Source organism: Dicentrarchus labrax, unplaced genomic scaffold (assembly GCF_905237075.1).
Source record: "Dicentrarchus labrax unplaced genomic scaffold, dlabrax2021, whole genome shotgun sequence".
Lineage (NCBI taxonomy): Eukaryota > Metazoa > Chordata > Actinopteri > Moronidae > Dicentrarchus > Dicentrarchus labrax.
Window position 1 is genome coordinate 11,161,676 of NW_026136705.1, and position 24,093 is coordinate 11,185,768.

The 24,093-nt window shown below is 42.1% G+C and overlaps 3 protein-coding genes across 7 annotated transcripts in view; 1 reads left to right on the plus strand and 2 right to left on the minus strand.

Annotated features, from left to right (window-relative positions):
* Positions 1-6,152, plus strand: part of fam222ba (family with sequence similarity 222 member Ba) — a 28,829-nt gene extending 22,677 nt beyond the window's left edge. For all 3 annotated transcript variants that reach the window (XM_051400512.1, XM_051400514.1, XM_051400513.1), the window contains exon 3: positions 2,400-6,152. In XM_051400512.1, coding sequence (XP_051256472.1) covers positions 2,400-4,108 — 1,709 coding nt within the window. In that variant the 3' untranslated portion in view covers positions 4,109-6,152. The remainder of the gene's footprint in view (positions 1-2,399) is intronic.
* On the minus strand, positions 5,759-18,300 carry trpv1 (transient receptor potential cation channel, subfamily V, member 1). 2 transcript variants are annotated; one of them, XR_007884933.1, is made up of 18 exons: positions 18,151-18,300; positions 17,704-17,798; positions 15,910-16,140; positions 15,598-15,755; positions 15,362-15,514; positions 15,106-15,243; positions 12,311-12,621; positions 11,356-11,532; positions 11,114-11,269; positions 10,931-11,026; positions 10,753-10,823; positions 9,877-10,042; positions 9,733-9,799; positions 9,230-9,558; positions 9,022-9,143; positions 7,286-7,407; positions 6,949-7,172; positions 5,759-6,737 (listed from the first exon to the last, which is right to left on the minus strand). XR_007884933.1 is itself a non-coding variant. In XM_051400511.1 (17 exons), exons 3-17 carry the CDS (start codon positions 16,116-16,118, stop codon positions 7,075-7,077), a joined length of 2,373 nt encoding a protein of 790 aa, XP_051256471.1. In that variant the 5' UTR covers positions 16,119-16,140; positions 17,704-17,798; positions 18,151-18,300; the 3' UTR covers positions 5,759-7,074. The 2 variants fall into 2 exon arrangements, 1 of the variants encoding a protein (XP_051256471.1); XM_051400511.1 differs by having other exon boundaries at positions 5,759-7,172.
* A 278-nt stretch (positions 18,301-18,578) lies between these two features.
* shpk (sedoheptulokinase) lies at positions 18,579-23,869 on the minus strand. Of its 2 annotated transcripts, none has more exons than XM_051400518.1 (7): positions 23,668-23,869; positions 23,423-23,564; positions 22,202-22,361; positions 21,935-22,087; positions 21,557-21,732; positions 20,891-21,091; positions 18,579-20,446 (listed from the first exon to the last, which is right to left on the minus strand). In XM_051400518.1, exons 1-7 carry the CDS (start codon positions 23,803-23,805, stop codon positions 20,052-20,054), a joined length of 1,365 nt encoding a protein of 454 aa, XP_051256478.1. In that variant the 5' UTR covers positions 23,806-23,869; the 3' UTR covers positions 18,579-20,051. The 2 variants fall into 2 exon arrangements, with proteins under 2 accessions (XP_051256478.1, XP_051256477.1); XM_051400517.1 differs by having other exon boundaries at positions 22,187-22,361; positions 23,668-23,868.
* Between the last annotated feature and the right edge of the window lie 224 nt (positions 23,870-24,093).

The window sequence follows — 24,093 nt, forward strand, 5'->3', positions numbered from 1 at the left end:
TGCTGGCTGACGTTTTTCTTGCTATATTTCTCAATCTAAAAGTAAATGAAAGCGATATATCCCCTAAATAACAGTAAAAATGTAATTTATTGTGCAGTTCAGGTATTATATAAAATGTATAAAAACCCTGGTCATTATTATTATTGTAAAAATTAAAAACAATAATAATAATAACTGTTAGTGTCTCACCCTAATTAAAAACCTGTACAGAAACCAAAAGTTATTCTTATCTTTGTTAGGTGTGACTGTTTTGATCAGTGAGTCTTGCATGCTTGCATTAATACCCCTTCACCTTTCTGTGTTGGCTCAGTATGTATTTATATCCCCACACAGCTCATCTGTGCTTCTCCAAACACAGAGCAAACCCTGAAAGATGATGTTACATTTAAACTTACTGCAGTCTTTAACACTTATTCACGCTGTCCACAATCCTGGTTTCATCCAGAAGATCCTTTTCCCATGAAATGATTAAAGATGTTTTATTCATTGCAACAGCTGATGGTACTCTCTTCCCACCTACTAACAACCCTTTCTGCATCTACATTGACATGAGGTTGCAGACCAAGAAGGCTGTGCCAGAATCTCACAATCTCTAAATATATCTTGAATACTGAAGTTGCATCTATCAAAGTGTAGTGTTGCTTGAATTGGTATGTATTGTAAACTCAATGTAACCCGTTGATACCCTGAAAGCTGGCTATGTTCATTTTTAACAATCAAACTGCTTTTATATTGCTTTAGTCTGCCTCCATGTTACTATACCAAACATCATTTTCAACAAGGTCATTAATCATTAGCTGTATTTGACAGGTGAAGTCCATCCTCAGCATGTCTGTGAGCTGTTGTATAAGTGTTCATTTATCTGTGTTTGCTTACCCTGGCATTTATTCAGCGACAGACATTAGGCCTCAGTGATGGCGGGTGTCGAGCTCCAGCTCCTTGGCCCAGACCCCTGCATTAATGAGGCTGCCATCAGCAGGCTGAACACTTAGTCACAGCGGCCCCCTGTGTGCCGCCCCATACCGGCCCTGCACATCGCTGCCCATTGTTTCCTGTTCACAAATAAAGCGGGAATTAATTAGCCAGTTGGCACAACTCTTGGTGCTGCCGTGTCAGCGCTCGCAGTTGAGCTCTGTGCCTCATCCCTCAAGCCCAGTCTGTCTGCTGTGAGACTGAGCATAATGGCCACGACCGCATGAAACCACGGCCCTCTGCCAGCATTTCAGACATTTCAAATTACTGCTCACTCAACAACAGAGAAAAGTAGCTTGTATGCTGTAATGACGACATCTATTTCACCTGAACTAAAAAGTCCCGTCCTCAAAAGTAATGAAGGAGTACATTAAATGTAGCTCAGTAACTAGTAACGAGGAGTGATCCTTCCCATGGATCAGCTCCACTCATGTCCGTCAGTCCAAAAGCTGTGGTGTAAGTAGGTCAGACTGGCGGGGCTGTGGTGATAGGGACAGTGAGACAGAGGAAAGCAGGGAGAAGAGCCCGTCATTCTCTAAAACGATTATCTACAACTTTTATTGTGTAAGTGAAGACAGTGGAAGTGAGCCCACTGCATTAAAATTAAACATGCAATCACATCCACCGGACTGTAAACGGGCACATTATGTACAAGACACTGACATATTAGCCAACACCTGCATGATCCTGCCGCACATTTTAAACAGGAACACACCCTCATGCTCACACATGCACAAACACATAATCATGTTCACGTTGTCACTTCGGTATTGTTAAATTTAGCCACGGTGCTTAGCAGGTGTAACAAATGTCGGCGAGCTGAGGCCTGGGAGGTGTTCCCGCAGATCAGAGACGCTACTGCTGTGTCTGATTACTTGTCTGCTGTCATGGAGCTCTGCTCTCTGCGTCTATCTCTTTCTTTCCTTCCCCCCCAAAGCAGCCACAGGGGACCATCACTGCCTAGCTCATTCTTTGTTTAGTTTGTGATTCAGTAGCAAGCAGCAAAGCCCCCCCTCAGACGCATTCTTATTGTTTGCCCGAATGCAACGTCAGTTAAGGCCACTAAAAGCTCCTGACCTCAAAGTCACAGATGCCACCACAAAATTGGATTTTAGACTGGGAATGTGTCAGCCGCAGTAATTCAGCTGAGAATGAGATTGGAAATGTCTTTGTCCCCATGAGATGAGAGCTGAGAGGGTTTTAGGAGAAAAACGGCATGGTATGGAATATGAGAGCGCTATCCAAATCAGGTTCCTCTCAGCTGCTCAGATTACAATTGATGTGCTCTTTTGTGCCATATACACTTCCACCTGGATTAAGTTTTCTGTCTCTTGTGCCTTTCTCCCCTCTCTCTTTGTCCCCCCAAATTCTGTTTCTTCTTGCTTTCTCCCTGTCTCACCTCTGACCTGTCCTGTCCTCCACCCCAGGGGACACCACACAAAGGATGAGATCCGCTCCGTTTCCAACCCCTGCAGAATTGGATGCATATGCTAAGAAAGTTGCCAACAACCCCCTCACTATCAAGATCTTCCCTAACAGCGTCAAGGTCCCCCAGCGAAACCACGTACGCCGTACAGTCAACGGGCTGGATACGTCAGGCCAGCGCTACAGCCCTTACCCTTCCGCTCAGGCCAGTGCCAAGACAGGCCTCCTCGCCGTCGTCAAGGTGCCCACGGTCAAAGGCATCCTAAAAGATTTTGACGGCAGCCGGGCTCGCTTGCACCCTGACGTCATCATGAACCATCCCACCGGACACTACCAAGTGGCTTCGACCAGCACTTTAAACCACCACCCACCTCTGCCGAACCTTCCTCGGCTCCAGCAGAGCTTACCCCTTCAACCACAGGACCCGCCTCAGACTCTACAGATGCCCCTTCCTCAGCAGCAGGGTCACACTCAGAGCCTCAGACACCATCCCCCCATGGCCCAGCACCCTCAGGGCCCACCCAGACTCCAGACTCTGTCTCAGCACCCAGCCCTTGGCCACCCACAGGGGCCCCCTACCGTCATGCTTCAGCAGCAGCACCTTCAGCAGCAGCCGCCACCTGGCCTGCAGGGGAGCAGAAAGCTGCCAGATGGCGACGCTCCGCCTAATGTTACCGTCTCTACCTCAACCATTCCACTCTCCATGGCTGCTGGGCTGCACCAGGGCCACCAGGCCGACCTGAGCAGCATTGTGCATCAGATTAACCAGTTCTGCCAAGCTCGGGCCCAATGTGCAGGAGCCACCTCCATGTGTGAGGGCCAGATCGCCAACCCCAGCCCCATCAGTCGCAACCTGCTTATCAGCGCCTGCTCCAGGGTGTCCATGCACAGCAACCCTGCCACCCCAGGCTTCCCCCCGCCCAACTGCATTATTGGCCCTCAAGAGAAAGCCACCGCCCTGGTGGGAGCTCACCCACCACCAAGTGTGGCTGCTATGAACCACTTGCCTTCCAACCACACGGATCTCAAGCAGCAGCACCACCTGCAGCATCTGCATCCACAACAGAATCAGCAGCAACAACAGCTACAACATAACACACAGCATCAGAAGATGCACTCTTGGAATCAGCACCAGTTGGCTCATGTACCCCACATTCAAAACGGTGGGACCCACCTCTGCAAGCAGCCTTCCAGGGACCCCGCCTTCCATTTCAAGGGCATGGGCTACCCTGCAGAGGTGTGTGTGGGTCAGCCTTACACACTGAAACCTCCTGTAGAGAGGCCCACCCCCCTCCCCCCCGTCAACAACAACGGCATGCCCGGTCCCATGGCCCACTACACTAATGGTCACTACTTCCAGTCCCACATTTGGAACAGCAGCATCCTACCCACACCCAACAGTGACAGCTCCGGGTCTCAGGACATAGCCATGCCATTCCACGGTGCAGGCCCAGGGGGATGCACCACGCTAGACTGTGGGCCCCCTGGGGCTCCCCATTACAGGCTAGGAACGAGCTCCTCCACCTCCTCCTCCGCCCAGACTAATCTGATGCAAACGGCAGATTACTTGGGTGGGGACTTCCAGACGCCCTATTTCCGTGATCAGAATCTAGGGTTGATGGGCAAGATGCACAGGCCTCCTCTGAGCAGGGTAGGTCCAGAGGTTGGGGATGGCAGAACCGCTCTCATCCAGCACCCAGGGTACAGATAAGCTATGGCCTTGTCTACACAACAGTTATCAAAACCCCTTTGTTTAGTCTTAAGAAAGGAAACACATGAATAAAATTAAATTGATAACTTAAACAAATGACCGCTAATGTTAAAGAGGGTAAATTAATATATTTAATGAACAACAGTAGGTTATTTTTTTCTGTTTTTTTTTTTTAATCTTGCAAGTGATCAATTGCTGCTTCTATTTTTGTTAATGAGTGCTTTTACCTGGCACTTTAGGGAACTTTTTCATGTGCGTGTTTATACACATCTGTACTGTGTGTCATTCCCACCTTCTTCCTCTATTGTACTATCTGTGTGCCTGGATCTAAACAGATCCTGTGTTATTTATACTTCAGAACTATCGGTTAAGTTTTCTTATGCATGTAAGAAAGAAGAAAAACAGATAGATCCCTCACTGAAAAATCAGCATCTACGGATGGATGATTTTTTTTACAGGGTCATGTCAGGAATTTTTGGCTCCGACTAGTTTTATTAGACTAGACCTTGGTGTTAATGCTCAAATATCCTAGTAACGTCAAGATTAAACACAATCATTTAAGGACAAAAGAGAGAGTTGTGTCAGTGCAAAGCCATCAGACACTGGAGACGACAGCAAAGTACAGCTGGAAAAGCTTGCTGTATGCACATGTACACAGGTTTTATTCTTTTGAAATGTAATTATTTATTTGTATAGTAGGATTATTCAAAATTGATTCCTCTCTGTCAGTTAAGGAAGCATGTAATCAGGTTGTTTGTACATAGTAAAGATCCAGCAGGGAGCAAACGTGTTGAAAAGATGATGCTCCGTCCTGCTGAAAATGCTGCAATGAATTCAGGTGTTTAAAAAAAAAAATAACTTTTTGTCAATGCCAGGAAGGTTTGGCAACAAGATTGTGAAATGTTTAGTGCAGAAAAAGTCATGAAAGATTAACTCTCATACCTTAAAATGGCCAAAGTCAGGTTAACAAGGACACACTGTTATGAAGTTGTGCCATTTTATGTTTGTTTCCTTTTCAGATCTTTTTTGTAACCATGACAAATGTATTACTTGAATGTTGAGATTATTTGTTTTGCAGGTATTGAGGGGGTTAGTTAGTTATGAGGACAAAACTCTGGAGTAGAAGAAATAATAGTTACTAATGTCATGTAGAATCAAACTACGAGCCTAACCAGAGTTTTGATCCTGACAGCAGGAACTTAAGTGAATTAAGTTATGTGTAGTTTCTACTGATTCTGATGTGAAGTCTGCTTGAAAAGACCAAATTGATCACTTGCAAGATCACTTGGAGGTAAACAAAAACTGACTTTTAAGTTTAAAGTGAAACAGCAAATGCATTGTTTATTTTATTGTACACTGGCTTACCTACTAGACTACTGTAACTTTAAAGTTTAATGATTGTGTGTGAATGTTGCCTGCTGACGTGAGTAGAGTTAAGTGTGTGTATGTCTGCGTGCGTGTGTGTGTGCGTGTGTGTGTATGCGTGTATAAACACAATGACGCCCATGTTTTGTTCACCTAACTCCCTAACAGCCCTTAAAAAGCCTTAAGTGTTTGGTCCTTGGACTTCCCTTGAAAATGAGCATGGTTTTAATGAAAACCCCAAATAATAAGGAGAAAGAAGATGGTAAGGATACACAGAAACAGCAATTTTTGCTTTCTTTTTTTCTGGTCTTTTTATTTTAATGAAGTTTTGTTAAATAGAGCAATTCCTTAGAGATTCTTTATTATGGAAAGCAAGAAAAGGAGTAATATTTTGTAATTATATATTTTAGCAATGTGTAGTTACTGAGCTGTAACATTTTTTTCCAAGTTTCAAAGCTTCAGTTTGCAGTTGTGACTATTTATAATACTTGATTTGCTTGTTATTTAAATTTGATTTTCTTCTTTGTTTCTTGTACTATTGCTGTGAAATGGAAGAAGGTCCATAAGCCTTTCTTTTGTGTCATTCTGTACGACAGATAAGAGGCAAGAGTGTGAGAGTTGTGCTACTCTTTTTGTAATATTGTAATAATAAAATAAAGTTCTAATTTATGCTTTGAAATTGGTCTGAACTTCTGTTTGGATAATCTGCTGCATTAATTTAAAAGGACTCTGACAACAGAGCTCAGTCTTTGAGCGATACACTAACATATTTGGACCGTCAGACAGGATGACAATATTAACTATTGTCATCCTGTCTGACGGTCCAAATATGTTACAAAACATAGATTTGTTTCTTACATAATCAGCCTTACAAGTGACTGTCTGGTTCAGAGGGCCCGTCTAAGCCACATACTGTAATTTATAACTGCAACAGCTACAGTAAGGTGGTCATTGTTGCACCAATTGCTGTGCTTTCATGCCATTTATTTGAGCATCCCTCTGCCAAACAGGAAGTAGAGTAGACAAAGCCAGCTGTGAAATCCGCAGGACTATCTGGCTGCAGAAGATTTAGCTTGTCTGGCTGTGATGAAAATGGGACCGGTATAAAGGGCACACAGCGGGAGGGCAGGATCAGCACCTTCGTGATCAGTATTACTCCATGAAGGATTTTGAGCGATGCCAGTGGTGCCAGCAGGTTATGGCCTTTGTGCAGAGAGGATGTGCATCCTGTTCAGGTGGTGGCAGAAGCAGCATGCGCAGAGGCCTTTGGATGAAATGTTTAATGTATTTCAAATGCATGATTTACTTGGCAATCAAGCAACTCTTGATGCAGCATTCAGCTTTGATATAAATTATTTTTTTACACCATTATAATTTATGTCAGTCAGGTGAACAAATATCTACAATATTTTCCTCAACCATGCTCATCTCAGTGAAATATTGCCTCAGAGACAAAATTTGAAAATCCATCTTACATCAGATGGGAGTATCAGTCAGAGAGGCAGTAAAATTTTCTTGGTGAACTGAAACTGAACACTGTCTTTAGGTTTGAATGCCTCGTTGCTTAGGTCAGTCAGGCTCAGCAGCCCAAGTGAAGCTCTCTAGACCGGTGTGGTGTTCAGAGGATTCATCTCTGTGGACTGATCTGTCTGCCACCGCCGCTGACTGCCCGCCATGATTAAGGCTCTCCAGCTCCTCCCTGTGGACAAAGGAGAGAAATATTAGTAGACGTGAATTTATTTCTTGTCACAGAGAAATGCCTAAAACATTTTCTATTTTAGAAACTTTGAGTCTGCGTTCATGTTTCTGTACCTCTGTTTGGTCTGTTTGGCAGGGTGTATGAGGCAGGCTGTTGGACACGATCCCAGCACCCTGGATCCTCATTGATTTTGCCCAGGTTGATGTTCCATTTGTTCCAGTTGACTTCCTCCACTCTGAGACAACAAGAGGACACATGCTCCAATTACTGTCTGCTGTGTGACGCATCAATCAGCTGTCAGAGAAGGCAAATTAGTGAACACAGTGTACTGCGCATCAATCGATCCTGCTCACACAGCTGCATCTTTTGTTAAATCTTCAGGCCCAAAACCTTTGTTTCTGCTATAGTGTTATTACTTGCTTAACCTGCCTTTTTTGCTACTCAGAGGATCAGCCCATAGAGGTGGAAGAGTTTGGGCATGAGATTTTTTAACTCCTCAATCTGAGAATTGACATGTAAAAGAAAATATTAATGTAACATTGTCAAGACTACATTTAAAATCCCAAATCCAGGAACTGATCATACCAGCCAAAATGTGGGTTAGATGACAACTTCAGTACTGTATCTCTCAGCATCCTTCCTATCACCAAGAAACCTGATACAAACACAACAAAACTTGAATTGTGGCCACTGGTGCAGATTATGCAGCACAACTGAACACAATGCAGGACCACTACTAAGCAGTAAACATATGAATAGTATAGCCAATCATAAAATATGCGTTTTCTTGTCAGTAACAACTATAGGGAAATTATTCAACCACCATAAACCTAGCAAACATGCTCTTTCCTCCGGTCCTTATCCAGGGCCGGATTAATCTGCTATGGAGCCCTGTGCGTTTAAGCACATGCACACACCAGCTTCACTGTATTGTGAGTCCCAGAAACCAACTAATATCTTTATGCTTAAATACTACTCTTCCCCTGCTTTGCTTTGTGTCCGATGTGGCTGTATTTAATGGTTTCCCGTACAGTTTTTGACCGCTCTGGAGCTGGGTTACGCGGTACACACTCCAATAGTTTGACGCCAAATGGTTTTGCTGAAAATACTTAAAAACGTACCTTTGCAAACATTTGTTTGACCTCATGAATACACATAATGCCTTGTAGTGAGTAACACTGGATAGAAACAACTTTTGCCGTTTAAAAGAAAATACCACAGCCTGGTTCTTTGAAATAAACGTCCAGTGTGTAGGATTTACTGGCATCTAGCAGATGTAGTTGCAGACTGCAACTCCCTCACTTCTCCCTCCATTTCCAAGCATGAAGGAGGAAATATTGTGAAATGTGCAAAAAAAACACAAAAGGTCCTATCTAGAGCCTGTGTTGTCTGTTCTGGGCTACTGTAGAAACATGGCGGTTCAACATGGCTGCTCATACTAAGGTAACAAAAACACAACGATTCTTATTTTCAGATGATACACCGATGAATATAATATTCATAGGTATATTATCTACCAGTAGATTCTCCTAAATGTTACAACAACAACAACAAAAAGATTTGATCTGAAGATCATCAAAGTTGTTACAGTTCCTTCTAAGGAGAACATGAATGTTTGGACCAAATTTCAATAATTACATTTTATTGCAGTCTGGACCAAAGTGGTGGACCAGACGGCAGACTGACCAACAATATCTATATTCCTCTATATTCCTATAGTCCTTATCTGTGATGGGGCAGAGACATTTATACGTCACACGTCATCCAGGACCTTCACATACAGCTATTGATGGAGGCTTTCACAACATGTCAAACTGATGGAATTGTCACTGAACTGAAAGAAACAAACCTGAAACAACGGCGAAGGTCAGCACCAAGTGTAGTGCTGAGGTTGATCTCCACCCCACAGCGAATCTTCTTTCTGAGACACGTCGACAGCCTTTTCTCCATGTCCAGGATGGTGATGGCCCTCTGAAAACAGTCACAGCACTACATTAAACCACAGCTACCTTGAACAGATATTCCCTCAACCACAGAGCACCTTCGGGACGCCTCACCTGCAGCTTCCAGATACAGGTGCTCTCCATGGCAGCCTTCTCCACTGTGCGGTTCATGAGGGCGATGAGCATGTTGAGCAGCAGGATGTATGTGAGAATGATGTAGCCGATGAGGAGAATGTAGAAGACCTCCTTGTACTGGTAGTGCTCGGTGAACTCAATGTCGCCCATGCCGATAGTGAACTTGAAGAGCTCCAGGGTGGTGTAAGAGATATCTCTGAAGGTGGGTTTTACACAGTTCTCCTCAGGCTCGACTGGACTCCAGATGAGACGCCCTGTCTTTTGAGTGGTGTTTTTTACAGGAGGCTCTATGAGCAGGGTGACCACCGCTGTGACAGGAGATAGGAAGCAGATTACAGTCAGTACCTCCATTCATGGTATAATAGCAGTGTTATTACACATTTATATTAAGAAATACCATTTCTTTGATCAGGAAAGTAATCAGTCTTAAAAATCGTACCTACGAGAGCAGCAGAACAAATATTTTCAGAGAGGAAACATACCTGCTGAAAATCCAAAAAGGAAGACGGCGTAGACAAAAAGAAAGCGCAGGATATCACTGAGGATCATCTACAAAGAAGACAAGAGACAAAAGGCTTCAGGAATCAGTTCACTGTGGTGTAGTTTGACCTGATGTAGTGGACTACCTTTTGTATCATGATGCTGTAGATGCCCATGTGTATGTGGCCCCTGCAGAAGTAGAGCAGGTTCACCCAGCTGAGAGCAAGACACAGCACCAGGAAGCCCAGGTACTCCTGCTGCCCGCTCAGATACAGCCCAGCTGAGACCAGGAAGAGGACGGCCTGCAAAAAACTATCAACAGCACAGAAGTCCTTACTTTATGATTGTAGATTCTAACAATAAAAGTGTTTACATTAAAACACAATGCTATGCTGGGGTTTGTCTGATATTTTACTAATAAAGCATGCATATAAAAACAAGAAGGATTCCTCCTCAGATTATCTGACTCTGTGAGTGAGGATTTTTTTAATAGCAGTATTTAAGATTAAGTGCCTATAAAAATGTATAAACATTTAAAGGCTTTTTTGTCATTGATTGATTGATTGATTGATTGATTGATTGATTGATTGATTGATTGATAATCCAACACAACTGTCTTTCGGAGGCTGATGTGGGCTCAGTTTTAAAGCTAGAAGTGAAGGTACTGGTATCACATGGAACTAAAAGGCCTAGTTCATCCATTGGTACCAACCATGTCATGTTAGTTAGTCGAGAATGGGATTAAATGTTGGTGATGGAAAAACTGGCATGGCTGTTTTCAAAGGTGTCTTTTGACCTCTGACCTTAAGATAACTGAATGGTTTCTATGGGTACCCATGAGTCTCCCCTTCACAAACATGTACACTTTATGCTAATCCCATGCACATTGGGACAAAAAAACAGCTGACATAAAAGAATTCACTTGCGTATTACTTCATCCACAGATGAATGTCCTCCCCCACTTCAAAACTCAGTCTGGCCTTTAATTTTGACCACATCTGGGAAAGAATCATACTACTTACAAAAGAATCTCATAATATCCATCAATCAGCAACGTCTGCAGCTTCGGCCGTTTCCTCTTCATGTCTATGATCTAGGGATTTAGATAAGTTTTGGATAAATCATATTGGAACATGACTTCCACAAGATGGTGATATGAACCCCTGGGTTTTAATTTGACACACAAGGGCACATACATACCCCTATGAAAAAGAAATAGCAGTTTGCCAGCGCTGTCACTAGCTGGCCTGAAACATACAGGTAACCCATTGAGGTTTGTTCAAGAAGAAAAGGTGGCTGTGGGGGGGAAGAAAAACACAACATCAGCACAGGTCTGTCTGGGGTGACAGAGATCAGTCACACAGTTTGTTGCAGCCAGCTCACCTTGCCATCCTGCTTATTGTAGGCTACAAAAGTGAAGATGATCAGGTACAAGAGGTATACTAAGAAGTTGAAAAAAAACATTCGACTTGCAAACGTCTTCCACTTTGACTCCAGCAACCGGCTCAGAGGCTCCGTCTCGAGCATCTCATGACGGTTCTGAGAGAGGTCAGAAGAAGACAGATGTTTGAGTAAAAAATGACATCAGCAACTGCTCTGACTGGACTCATAATGCGGGGACTCACAGGAATGTCACTGCCGTAGATCAGTATCTCCAAGACTGAGTTTTCCTCGTATGAGTCCACAGCGGCCAGGTCGTACAGGGAGCTGTTAACGGGCCCGTAAACCCACTCAGTGAATTTACGGGACAAATGTTTGGTATGACTCTCCTCGAATTCACGTTTCAGGATGTGTGAAAAAATCTGCAGACAAACGAAAGGAAAGTCAGAACAAAATACGTCTGTGGATGTTGAATCACATTCATCCAGGTAGTACTACATCAAGACTGAAATTGTAGACTTGTCTTTGACTCTACCCTAGCAGGCGGGACCAAAGACCCCAAACCAGAGGGTGCCATGCCCTTGTTCCGATTGCCCATTATTCCAAAAACCCCAACAGTGTGACAAATGTCCCACTGGACCAAAAGCCCATTTGTCCAATATCCTGTTACAGAAAACAAACTACAAACAAATTGTTCTGAAGGCCCCTTTTTCTTAAAATACACACTGTCCCTTGAGTTTTTTTGCACTTAATATCTTGAAGTATTTGGACAAAAATACACACTCTGATATGACCAATTTATGTACATAACTTAACTGATGTAACTTATCAAGTAGTTTTGGAGCTTTCCAGCATACCCAAATACACTAAGATATTAATGGTGAATAACTCCAAAGAGTGTGTATTTTCGGAAGAATGGTTCCATGAAACAGTCTGCTTTTTGTTTTTTTCGGATGTCAGACAGATAAATGGGCTTTCGGTCCAGTGGGATATTTTTCAGACTATTGGGGTTTCAGAATAATGGGCCAATTGGAACAATGGGCAGTCCCCACCCATAAACCTACTAAAACACTACTGTTTGGGTTATAAGTGGAGCTGGGGGCCATAGTACATTTTTAGCCCTGAGCCCCTATAGGATTTCTATGCGGTTGTGTCTGTAGTGACTCTGCAGTACTCCTTATATCAGCTTTTAGTGTTTACCCCGATCTTGCCAGTCTTGGCAGCCATTTTGAGAGGTGTCAGCCCTTTATTGTTCTCTATGTCCTCCAGCTTCAGCTTGGGGTGCAGTCTGGCAGTGGTCTTGAGGATGCGGTCGTACATGTTTGTGATGAACTCTGTATTATTCTTATCTGTATTATTCTTATCATCAGCCACCACCACCAAGGCGTGCAGCACCGTGTTGCCCTGAGAGTCCTGAAGCTTAGCGTCTGCTCGTTCATACTCATTCTCCATGAGAAAGTCCACCACGTCGGGCTGGTTGGTGCAGGCTGCCAGAGACAGAGGCAGCTCACCTGAAGACAACAGAGAGAGAGACTCTGTTCATTAACAGTTTTTTTGTTTTTTTTTAATAACACATTTAAATGCATCCCTGTCTGATTGTTAAATTTGTGTCTACCTTCAGTCCATCAAAATACAAGGATGACCTTTCACAGCACAGCTTTGAGACTGATGCCAGACACATTCATGCTATCTTTAAAGTCTCTCTCCACTAAAAAATGTGTTTTGCTCATTGTTATTTCACTAGGATGTTTAACCTTCACTGTGCAGAATGATGTTTGTGCACAGTTTCACACTAAAGGTTGATTTAACATTCATCCGCTAGAGGTCAGAGTTTCACTGTTCTATGTGTACAGCCCTGGTTCTTTGATAACAGAGTGAGGTGTTTCTCTATGGGAATCACCTCAGCATTTTTTTAAACTTTGTTTGGACTTTATCCTTGAACCTCAACCACAAAATAATTATCATTATTTGGGGGTATTGAGGTGGTAACAGTGCAGTCTCTTACAAAGGGGGATGTGAAGTAGAAGGCATCTTCAATTCAATTCAATTCAATTCATTTTCTATTGTCATTTAATACAATGTACAGGCACATAATAAACTAATCTGGCTGCGCCTTCACAAAGATAAAACATATGTACAACTTCTTGTTGTAAATAAACAATATTTGAATATTTAAGAATCTGGATTTGATGAATTTCTGTAAACTATATCAGACAAGTTATTATTCACAGCAGCGTGCTATTTCACTATTTGTCTTAAACCATGTTTGGAGGAGATCTTTTTTTAAATAATTATTTATTGGGCTTTTTTATCCATTTATTTGGAAAGTTACAGCTGTAGATAGACAGGAAGATGGGGGGAGAAAGAGACGCCAACACAGAATCGAATCTGGGCCACTGCGATTAGGACTCATTTGTACTGGGTTGCGAGCTCTACCAGGTGAGCTACTGGGGCGTCCCCCATCTTTAAAGTAAAAAATATAACATGTTTGGGAATGTCACTGTGAAACCTTTGACCACTAGTGGCGCTGCAGAGAAATGTTTTGATGAACAAGCTCCTGTATTGTCTGTATATTGTGGTCTATAGCAGTGATTCCCAACTTATGGGTTGGGACCCCCACTAGGGGTCAACAAAGCTTCATGGGGGGTTGCAGGGCCTTCATTTTAAGGGGTGTTAGAAAAGTTTAAATACAGACAGTAGACTTATATCTCAGTATTTGGCTTATTTCTGTGAAGAAAAGTAGATGTAATTGTTATTTTTAAAGTTTAGATTTTTATTTAAGATCTAAACCTGAACACAAGCTATATTCACAGAGCCTTCACTCTCTGATAAACAGACTCGTCCTGCATTAGAAAAATACGAATTTAAAACAACCAAAAAAAACCATTAAATTTGTCACAAAAAGAATCCTATTATGTTTGATCGTTAAAAAATTTAATAAAATTATAAAACAACACAGAGTGGTTCCCTAAAATTATCAGTAGGCCTATAACTCATCTCTGATCAATATTCACAAGAAATAATCATCTCAAAATTCATCCAAAACGATTGTTTTATATAAACTTCCTCCAGTTATTATGTGAATTGTAATGTTTATCAGTTGTTCTGTACTGTTATTATTGACTATAATGTGTAATATCCATAAAATAGGGGTCGTCAGTTTATATGTTCTATAGGGTCATGTCCATGAGGAAGATCTGCTGAGTTATTTAAATAACTAAGTTCCTATGTTCCAGGATTGATTTTATTCTGGGTTTTAATCAGAAAATGTATCCAGATAACTCAGAAACCCTCTTAAAACGGGGCCCTTGCTCACATGCAGTATTACATATCAACAGTTGGTGGTGGTGTTGTCTTGTAAACGGGAGCAATGAACCAGTAAGACAAGACTTTTCCCTCTCAGCAACATGCATATTTTGCAGTGACTAAAATATTGATTGAAGCAGTTGGTGTATTATATTAATCTCAAGAAAAAAACACACCTCGGTTATGGCCCTGTAATACTCACAGTGCTGATTCAGTAGTGCTGTACAGTCTTTCTTTTTTGCCTCAAATAAACACTGAGAAAAATGTCATAATTTGACAGCAAAATAATGAAATGCAATTTGAGAAAATTACCACCTAGAAATAATTTAAATGTATTGTAGATGCTTTGAAACATTTTCTATGAAGGTCACATCTATATTGCATTATAAGCACATTCAAAATACATTTTAATGTGTTTATAAGGTTTTGTAAAACTTTTTATAAATGTTTATAATCATCTATGACAATTTATATTATAATATATATTTATATATAACCTGTGGTGAACATAATGTATTATTTGTTCACATTCATAATGCTTTATACCTCCATTGGTGTGTCCACAGTGTTAAAAAGAAATATCCTAACTTCAGCCAGTTATAAAGACACAGAGAACTGCTCCAACGTATCACATAAGATGGTAATGTATGATTCATCTTGTTAGCAGATGATTAGGAGCATGGACTCACCAAAGTAGAAGTTGGGGCCGTCATGTGGCTGGAAGAATGTTCCACAGGCTTTGGCATGAACGATTGCTCCTTTACTGACCAACAGCTTCACATAGAGAAGACTCCTCCTCTCAATGGCTATATGGAGAGCTGTCTGGCCTACAAGAGTCCCACATCAGTACATATCAGACAGGCAGTCACATTACTTTACACAGTCTGTGTCTGATGAAAGACAGAATGTTACGTTTTTTCCTCACAGCATTTCTGCCTCGTTTACCTTTGTAGTAGCTGTTGGTGTAGGCTGAATTCACAAACTTTTTGATGTCACCCATCTTCTCCGAAATGTCAATTAATAGTTCCACCGTGTTGTTCTTGCCATCTTTGAGGTGCAGCAGAGCCTTCATCAGGGCATTTTTACCATCGGACTGATCTGCGGTTGTAACCACATATTCAGGGAGTTAACACACAGGTTACTGCGCGGTGCAGCTGATGCATTATGGGTCTCACACTCACACAAAGTGTCCGAGAGTTTCATCATGTTCTGGTGCAGGTACTGATGCAGGCCGTCCAGCTTTCCAACGTCCCTGCTGGCCACTGCTTCAAATAACCTATCGATGTTAAATGTCTTGCTGTCTCTCTTGCTGCTGTTCCCCCCGTCACCTCGAATCTGTCTACAAACAGCAAATGTTATACAGACAACAGGGTTACAAAAGCTTCACGCTCCACATTAATCAACACTGTGGGTCTTGATAATACACAGCACCCATGTTATAATAGTGTTATAAAAAGGCGGGGATCACTTTATCTTTGCATGGAGAGGCTCACTTGTCAAAGTTGAGATTGAATCTGATTGGAGATGTGGCCTCCTTTATTTCCTTCTGGTAATTAGTGTCCATGGGAGCACTGGGCGCCTCCTTGCCCAAACCCAGGGCAGAAACTAATCCATCCTTCTTTGCAGCTTTCTGCTGTGATTTCTCCTCCTCCGTCCTGTTGTCTGACTCCAGAGAGAAGCCAAACATCTCAGACTTGTCCATCTTCAACTCTCGTTCCAGCAGTCTGCATAGAAATACAGTGCAAGTGCACATCATTCAGACAACAAGCAACAAATCCTGGGAAGCTGATTAGACAGAGGAAGTACGTGGTGAGGTATAGTTTGCTTCAACAAATTCTTCATCGCAGACTTCCACAAAGCGATATCACATGAGCCAATCAAATTAGTAGAAAGCTTCACTTTCTGTAGAACAGTGGCGTAAGGTAGTTATGATAGGCCCCATTGCAGGTTATTATGATGGGCCCTAGGGATGTGACATCAACCTACATATTATCCACTAATAACTGAAAATCTGTACTTAACAAATATACAAAAAAAGAAGAAATTATTCATTTAATCAAACTGTTTTTTATAGTTTATGTGGAATATGCATAATTTTGTTTAAAAAAGAAAAGAAAACCATGTTGGAGCTGGGTTAGGAGCCATCCAAAGGATGATGATTAACCGTGTGAGCAAGAAAAAAAAAAATACACTCACAACTGTGTCAATGGGTCACACGCACTGCTTTGTTTTGATGGATCAGAAACCAAAAAAGGTTAAGGGCCACTCCCGTAAACAATGCAGGACACTGTGTGTAGTGTGCTTTAACATGAGCTACCATATATTTATATCAGCTGGGTCTGAAATATGTTTACTACAGGGGATCACCTCACTAGCCTTTAAGGACACAGGCATATTTTCAGACATGTGATGTTTCACCATCCAGTGACTAACAAAGGAGTGTATTTAGAAGAAGATTTCCATGACAGCAGTACACATAGTGCCCGGTCTGGTAGCCACTTCTTTGCAGAATAATCAAATAATTTACACTATGGGTTTTACAGAAACAGAATCAGCGAGTAAATGAAATGAAAATATTCTTGCAAAGTTCAGCTGATCACTGTGAAATGATATATGATATATAGATATTTTCATCTAAAGGAAGACATCTCAAGGATTATGGGAACCTAATTTTTTGGTGGCTGCTTGTTCCCCTTTCCAGTCACAAAATGGGGAATTAGTGATTTATAACTCTGTGACTGTGATGATCACAAGAAGGATATATATAGCACAGAAAGGGTGGAAAAAGTATGCATATCTTTTTTTTTTTCTGAAGTACATGTTTCAATAAAACATGATTTATTAACATTTTTTTTATTTGTACTAGATCTAAATGATGAATTAAATGTCCGTTTGCATTGACAAAACTTGAAGCATAGTACTTTAAAACTTGTTTGTTGTTCAATTGTGTGTGCAGAAGCACCCTCTTCCATGCCTTGAAATTATGTCCTGCTGTATTATTTATGGACCTATTGATTCATGACCTGTTTTTTTGTACGATACAGTTACACATGTAGAATTACAAATCTGTTCCCTTCTCCCATACAGTTATTTCCCATACCCTCATTAAATCTCATGAAATAGGAAATAAATGTACAAAATATATGTACACAGTTGTGATTGTTATGAGAATGTAAAAAATCAAAGAAAACAGAAGGGATTCCTGTTTACGATACTACAGATGTGATCCTTCAGGATCACAAACAATCGATGATTTAAACAAAACCATAAAATATCATTTGACTCACCAGAAGGACGTCTTCCTGTTCCAGATTGTCTTCTTGTTTAAAAAAAACAAAACAACACAATGGAGTGTCCTGCAGAGTCCTTGTTGTGCTGCCTCCTAAACGTTAACAGTGAGGAGATTATCAGGAACAGGCTAGAGAGATAAAGTGACACGCCCTAGAGGATATCAATGCACATTAATGGAGCCATGAGTGCTTAAAAGGATGTTCTACTGACCATCACTACTCAAGGCAAGACACAAAAAAATACCACAAAGGAATCCAGAGGTATGCACTACACTGAGTACCAGTAGGTTATCCAACATGAACACATATCTGATTCTAATTAGAGAAGGAGCCAAAGAGCAGCCTTTTTCCTACAGCATTAAGTAAATTGAATTGATCTATTCTACCTTAGAAATAAGCCCTTGTGTCTCTCTGATAATAACGCAACATAAATGAGTAACTTACCCCTGTAAAATGCTACTTTTCGGGTGTTTCTGTGACTTGTGGTGAATAAAAAAAATGAAGGCAGCCTTCCTTTTTATAGTCGCTGCCACTGTGTTTCCTGTGTATGTCTTATCTGTTTCTTCGCAGTGTCACTTATGTACATGTGTTTTCTGTGCAACTATGGTCCTGTGACGGAGTGTGTGGTTTCAAAGCTTCTGCCTAACAGTGCAGGCTGTACAGCTGGTCTGTGTTCATGTGACTTTCTTTCTTAAGATCACTTCCTTTTTTTCCCCCAGTTAAACAGGGTAAACCGCCTTTGCATTGTGAGATGGTTCAAGTATTTAATATGTCACCCAAATAGGCACCCGACCAACTAAAACTTTATCTTTGATATTATACAGCTTGGTGATATATAGATAATAAAAAAAACATTTAAAGATCTTAAAGAATGAATTATTAACACTGCTTTATTTGTACCATAATCACATTACATCAGGTGTCAAGTACTGGTACATTCAGAGAACAATAACTGCATATAACAGTAGTAATTTAAAAAAAACAGTTAATCTGTTGTAATGAATGGCAGGCAACACTAATAACAGTGATGTCACAACTGCATTTACTTGTAGAAATATCCCTGTATTCATTCATTATTATAGAAATGATAAAGCCATCAACAGTGCTGCTGCTAGAAATATTCCAGGTGAAATGCTCGTTTGCCAAAATCTGCATCGACCCTCATCTGATGCTTCTATCATTTATTGTCACTTCGATCTCCTTTTCTTACTAAACTGGATCATGAAACAAACATCAAATGATTAAAAGCAGCAGCAGAGGCAAGACAAATTCTGCAATGACTGATAAAAGGAAGATCTTAAAAAAGGTTAATAAGAATGAAAAGCAAAATTAACATTAAAGACAAACAACAATGTGAGTAGCAGAAATTCAGAATGGAAGATGGAAGAAGGCAAAGAAAAAGCGCCAAAAAGAACATTTCACTTGAGGTTAAAGTATAAAATGAAAACATAACATTTAAAGAAAACGGTATCATAATGTTTGGATCTAAGGATCTGCTGGGACAAACTGAACAGGTACAGTGAATGAGCACATATTTACTAAACCATTCCTCGGATAAATGTGCTGATCTAGGGCCCTGTGTCACAAAGTAAAGTTAGTGTACAGTATTAGCCGGCTATCTTTGGGTTTAACTTTGGATTTCTGGTAATGTGACGCTGGTTCACTGTAAAATGAAGCAGATCATCATACGCTGCACAGCTAACCTGCTCCTGAGTAGGTTAACTTCAGTGGATCCAATCAAAACATTTACACAGGTCAGTGGAGTCATCATCAGCCTCTTTCACATGAACACACTTGTATATGATAACCAGCCTCATGATACTGGTGATCCAGGATCACCGATGTTAGGCTCAGTGAAGCCAGCTAACCCAAAGAGAGCCAGACTAAGTTAAACTTGCTTTGTAAAAACACATCAGACACACTCACACACACACACACACACACACACACACACACACACACACACACACACACACACACACACACACACACACACACACACACACACACACACACACACACACACACACACACACACAGAGCATGGTCCCAGTCTGTGGATTCAAACCCTTAAGCTGAATTTGACATGAAAAGGAGAGAGTTGAGATGGAAATACCAAAGTCATTGTATACATGTGGGGTGCTGAAATCTTTTACAGCCCTTTTTAGTTGCTGCTTAAAGGAGGCTGCTGTCAGTGAGAGAAATTATCTTTTGGTCTTACAGAGCAAAATATCTTAGAATTTGCCTCATTTAAACAAAGTGATGCCATTCCATGAGGCACTCAGAAGTGTGCAAAATTATCAGTTAATCACATAAACAGACAGGGATTCCCCTGTGGATCTCGTTCACCGTAGGTCACAGAGGACCATGGCCACGCCGACGGCAGAATCTGCGTTTTGTCCGTATACAACCGGCTGGAGAAACGCCTTCTCCACTTCCTGCCTTAGCACCTCGTTGCGGGCGATGGCGCTCCCACTGGCCACAATCCTGCTGACCCCTGCCTGCTGCAGACGCTCAGCCGGCATCATGGAGGTGATGTTGTCCAAGACTCCGCGGCACAGTGCTCTGGTCAAATGACCCAGAGAGAGATTGGTAGTGGAGATGTTGGTCACCTGACCCAGGCAAAGAGGGTTGTGTCTCTCTCCCAGGATGGTAGGACTCACCCTCAGGTCGCTCGTTTCCTGATTCAGGGCGCAATGAATCAGTTTCTCATATAAGCAGGAATCAGTCAGCTCCACATCTGTATAGGGAAGAGGATGAAACACATTTAATGGCAATAATCAAGCATTTAGCATTTGTCATTTAAATGGGTACGCGTTTAACCAGCCGTTCTTAAGTGGATTTGTTTCCTGTATAAGAGCTTGGACAAGACTAAGAGTCTACAGCCATATTAGCAGCTCTATGAGTCTATACTTAGACACAGTGCTGCTTAAATGCTAATGTTTATTCAGGGTGGGTGGGTGGGGGGGGGGGGATACTGACAGGAAAGGGGGAGAGAGAGGCACACAGCAAAGGGCCACAGGTCAGACTGTAGCAACCTTGGTACATGGGCCGCCAGCTCAACCAGGTAAACTACCAGGGTGCCCCGACATGTTGATGTTTAACAGGTATGATGTCTGCACAAAGTGTTGGACTGACAGCCAACAGACCCGACACTGCTACCCTTTGAACTAAAAATACATACCGAGCTCTTTCATCCAGGCAGCGAGCATCTCCACAAAAGTGGCCAGTACGTTCCCTCCGTTGAGTGAAGCCGCCACCGCCAAGTACGAGTCTTCAAAGTAGGGGAAGTAGGAGATGGAGGAGTCCGGCCGAGGAGATTTTGGAGGTTTGAAATCAGGTGGCATGGCAAAGGTCAGCTGGGCTGAGGTGCTTATGTTAAGAACTGTAAAATCAGGAGAGATACAAACAGTCGTCTAAGGCTTACAAACTAACAGCACCAAACATGATATTCAAGAGGTGGCAGGCAGGATTACACTTGATGCATAATGCATTTGTTTTCTGGTACATGGGGATTTATTGCTGTATACTTTCTTTATTGTATCTTTATTTTTGTAATTTTTTCTCTCGTTGTTGTCTTTATTTTTGTTCTGGTTAATAGCACTTGTTTTTTTTAGAAAAATTAGAACTTCCATCACAATTTCATCACAAAAACTTATGACATGTAACTGTAGTAAATTCAAACATAACCAGTAGAGCAATAGCGGACAAAAACAAATGGATGCAATGTGTCACGGTACTGCTGTAATGGATGCAATCATCTGAAGTGCATGGACTGGCAAAGAGTACCGCATTCACTGCATTAAGTCTGACCCTGGCCTCAGAGAGATGATTGGACTTCCTGTTTCACCTCCATCTGTCCGCGCACTCATGCAGGAGTAGACAGAGCACTGGAAGTCTCCCAGGGCTGCCCCTACTGGCGTACCGGCAGGGATACCATGCCAGTCAGAGCACGTCTGTCCCGCCAAGCCACCAGATGGCACACACTGAGGAAGCAGGTGCAAAGGGAAGCCGGCCCCCTTCAGACTGGTGCATGCACACACAGAGTGACTTAGGTTATGTAGGTTACACAGAAGAACTCTGACACTGTAAGTTTGTAAGGAACTGTACAAAGTGTTAGCAGTTGAACAACAATCATGCACAAGCTATAAAACCTTTTCATGCATTTAGCACTTTAAATAAATTCTCTGTCAACTTCAGCACAGAAATGAGAAAGTGCTTTACATACATGTCTATATTCCACTGGTTGGAGGAAGTGTTGAAGAAGCCCCAGCTGGCTGCATTCTGAGGCGTCATCACACACCCGTCCAACCCACACAGCATGGACACCACATAGTCCTGGATGGTGCCTGCGACTGTGAAGTCCTTAAGGAACTCGGGCCTGCGGTGAAACCACACATCTTCAGGGTTCACTTTTGCATCACAAAACCAAGTGATGCAGTAGGCTCTACGTGCTTTTTTGTTTTTAACTCGTGCTGACCTGTGTCTCATGTACCAGAAGATTGTTGCACAGCCAAACCCGGTGGCTACGCTGAGATGTGAGTCTGGTTTTGGAAGAGACGACAGGAAGTCACTGCTGCAGCGCCCATCCTGCCAGGTGATCAGCTGACTGGTGTCTCTGACTGTGAAGAAGTCCCCGTTGGACCAATCACAACCTGTGAGGAGTAAGAGACACAGAGATATGATTTTGGTTTTTTTTGGAATACCAAATTATTCCAGTATCAGAGGTTTTCTATGGTTGCAAATCTATTTTCATACAAACTTTTGGATGCAACCGGCAGAGAGCAACATATTTATGAAAGAGGTACAATGGACCAACTAAGTTTCAGTTTAAAATAGGAGTTGTTAGCAGAAAACCTCCTGCTTTATTGTACCTGTGTATGCCATGCCTCTTGATCCATTTTAAAAAAGAATCTTAAAAGGTCATCAGAACTGCACAATGGATAAATATGTAATTCATCGCAACTCTCCTCTTGAAAGGCTTCTTCCAGATCCAGTGAATGTTTTTCTGAAGCCTGTGGTCTGCTTAAACATTATAGGAACTGCTGTCCAGTGAATAATTTATAGTCTCTACAGACAGAGTGGATTGTTAAGAGTTCCACTAATAACACGTATTACATTAATTGATCTGTGAAATAAGAAAGTACATACAATAGGAAATTGGGGATATCCTTTTTCTTTGATTATCACACACATAATAATTCCTGATATATACAGTATATATATGTGTGTGTGTGTGTGTGCGCGTGTGTGGAATTTTAATCTCCATTATGTGAGTTCATAAATTGTAAGATGTAAAAGCAATATGTCAACGTGCTGAAAACACTGCTGTGTGCAGGCCAAGCCCTCTACTTGATGAGCAGATCACTTAGATAGAAGCAGCTCTTTGGGAATAGCTCAGATTTCAACTGAAGATCTGTAATTAACTCCTCAATAATGTGGTGGTTTTATTTATTAATCGATTCATAGCCTGAAAACAAAAACAATTGTAAGAGTTTTGCACTGTATCTACATTTGGGGGCCACGACCATCAGACCAACTTGTTTTTAAAATAGTCTATCTCTTGCTGTTTCCTCTCTGGTTTCTTTTACACTTTAAATGAATCAATAAGAGAAGAAATCCGTTTATTTGCTGCTCAGACAGCTCCTGTCTCACATCCGTTGTTGCACATGTTACCACACTTGTTGTGAAAAATGCAGGAAGGTTAAAGTCTCACCGAACAGTGCTTTCCAGAATAAAACCCCGTGCATCTGCCCGGACAGCCCGATGCTGCTGACCCGCTGCAGTTTGTCTCCGGGCAGCAGGCCGACGCACCGGTTCAGGGCGTCCACGATCCGGCCCGTGTCCTGCTCCTTCGCCTGCGTGTGGAGGAAACACAGACAGGTTAACTAGAGGAACCCGCAGCAGTGCTGGGGTCACTGGGCTGCTGGGTAACGCTGTGCAGGTCGGGAGCGCACTCACCTTAACCACGTCACTGTCGGTGATATCTGACGTCGTTGGCGTAGTGTGAGTGGCAGCCACCGACCTGGAGCCGGTTTCTAATAAAACGGCCTTTACCGACGTGGTGCCCACGTCTATACCCAGAATATAGGCAGACATTACTCCTGCTGACACGGTGTACTTCGCCTCTCAGCCATACTGACAAGGCAAAGGCAACCCTGCTGCCTTCAGGTCACAGTAGGAAAACGGAATTCTGAGATTCACTTTTGCAAGTTAATCACTTCAAACTGACTTGGGTTGAAAAACACTTTGCTAATGGCCATAACTTTAAAGACATTATTGTAACACTTTCCTCTTAATAGCATTAACTGTGGCCAAGAAACCCACACTACCCGACTGGAAAGACGGAACTAAACTATCAACCCACTGGATCATTGTGTTATCAGA

Bases quoted from the DNA above. Each gene is read 5' to 3' on its own strand.
- trpv1 (XM_051400511.1), bottom strand. From the start codon at position 16,118: ATGGACAAGTCTGAGATGTTTGGCTTCTCTCTGGAGTCAGACAACAGG. The intron at 15,244-15,361 runs GTAAACGAGGCA...GGACTCTTGTAG, and splicing joins CACCAACAGCTACTACAAAG to GCCAGACAGCTCTCCATATA. The intron at 11,270-11,355 runs GTGAGTCCCCGC...GACCTCTCTCAG, and splicing joins TCTACGGCAGTGACATTCCT to AACCGTCATGAGATGCTCGA.
- shpk (XM_051400517.1), bottom strand. From the start codon at position 23,805: ATGTCTGCCTATATTCTGGGTATAGACGTGGGCACCACGTCGGTAAAG. The intron at 22,362-23,422 runs GTGAGACTTTAA...TACTCCTCACAG, and splicing joins ATTCTGGAAAGCACTGTTCG to GTTGTGATTGGTCCAACGGG. The intron at 20,447-20,890 runs GTATGTATTTTT...TTCCCTATACAG, and splicing joins TGCCTGGATGAAAGAGCTCG to ATGTGGAGCTGACTGATTCC.